Genomic DNA, 1,700 nt, shown 5'->3' on the forward strand with positions numbered 1-1,700 from the left:
CTGCAGCCTTCCTGCCCCACAGCCACCTGTACCACCCACCCCCAGTTTCCTACAGTCATTGCAACTCTCCCCCACAATCCCTGCCCCTTCCCCCCTGCTCTCCAGTCTCTGACTCTTCTCCACCACCTTAGTGTCAGATGTTGCTTGGGCTCAATCCTGTCCCAGGTCATGGCGCACAGCATTGGTGCTGCTGACTGGCCAGGCAGATGACGGAGTTTCCATGTGCTCTTCACCCGAGAGAAAATCCAGCCTGAGCTGGAGCCAAGCTGTGCCTTACAGGTGGAGTATCTACATGTACATTAATGCACCATTGTTATGGCATATTAAGTTTAGTACCTCTAATATGAGGTACTACATAAATGTGCAATAGCTGGCACTAATGCACAGCAGCAACAGTGCACAGTCTTTTCATGATGCTTAATGCGCAGTAGACCAAGTCTACTGTGTATTAGCACAGTTTTTGCTGTGATGCACTAATGCACGGTATAATTAGTCTACTGCACATTAAGGATCTCATGTAGACGTGCCCAATAAGGAGGGAAGGGGAGAGAAGGCAGAGGGGGGCAGAAGATGCAGAGGGCAAGCAGAGAGAGGGGTAGGGGGGTTCGCCCCTGTGCCCCTGCCACCTTGCTCATGAATCTAAGATAAGGGTTACCTCCCCGCCATGCAACTAGGGGGAAAAAACCTGCATTTTAGATTTGAGTAAATGCGGTAAATTAGGAAGTTAGTTTAGTATCTCTGATTCTGGCATTCAGTAACAATATTGGAGGTTCTCCTTCTTAAACATTATCCATTTGGCCATTTGTATAGCTATTATCATTAGAAGCATCTGTTTCTCTAATCCCCCTCACACACGCAAAAAAGGATACAAAAACCCTTCGTCTCCCAGATTCCAGAACTCAGCAGATACAAGCAAACACTACAGAAATGAACCCTTTGTTTAAAGACAGTTTAGTCTTTGTTTCCCAACAATTCCTGGCTTCTCTGTTGAGGTTGTCATCTATTGCCAAACTTGATGACAGACTTATTTTTTTACTTTTTCGTGATATAGAATTTTCCCATTATGAAGAGGACTAATACCCCTAACTCATTCATTTTGAAATGGCAAAGAGACAGCAAAAGAATTTAGATTGTTGCCAACATGATCCATTTTAGATATATTTTTGAGGAAATAAAAGGTTCTATGCTAGTCCTGTGAGACACTTTTTAAACACTGTTTGAGGCTTTAATTTATTTTATAAAAGGATTTATTCAGATGGTATTACACACACACACACACACACACACACACACACACACAGAGATCAATTTTTAAATTAAAGTAAGTTTGCCTTACCATTGATATTGGTGGGAAGTGGTTGAACAGTATTGATAATTATATTTTCAGATAGTGTTCCTAAAATAAATTCAGTTTAAGAAAAAATGAATTAAAACAGTAAGACAAAAGACTCTAGGGTGATGATCTTCACCCTAGAGTCCTGAAGGAACTCGCTGGGGTCATTGCAAGTCCCCTGGCACGGCGTTATGAACACTCGTGGTGCTCTGGAGAGGTGCCGGAGGACTGGAAGAGGGCCAACGTGGTTCCCATCTTCAAAAAGGGGAGGAAAGAGGACCCGGGGAACTACAGGCCAGTCAGCCTTACCTCGATCCTGGGCAAGCTGTTCGAGAAAATTATTCTGGCACGCATCCAGGAGGGGCCA

The 1,700-nt window shown here is 44.0% G+C and overlaps 1 protein-coding gene across 1 annotated transcript in view; it reads right to left on the reverse strand.

Annotated features, from left to right (window-relative positions):
• The window catches only part of ADGRG2 (adhesion G protein-coupled receptor G2), a 141,045-nt gene that overhangs the window by 46,272 nt on the left and 93,073 nt on the right, over positions 1-1,700 (reverse strand). The window contains exon 12 of the mRNA XM_019524802.1: positions 1,337-1,396. Coding sequence (XP_019380347.1) covers positions 1,337-1,396 — 60 coding nt within the window. The remainder of the gene's footprint in view (positions 1-1,336; positions 1,397-1,700) is intronic.

This window comes from Gavialis gangeticus, unplaced genomic scaffold, assembly GCF_001723915.1.
Source record: "Gavialis gangeticus isolate Ggan-Ray unplaced genomic scaffold, GavGan_comp1, whole genome shotgun sequence".
NCBI lineage: Eukaryota > Metazoa > Chordata > Crocodylia > Gavialidae > Gavialis > Gavialis gangeticus.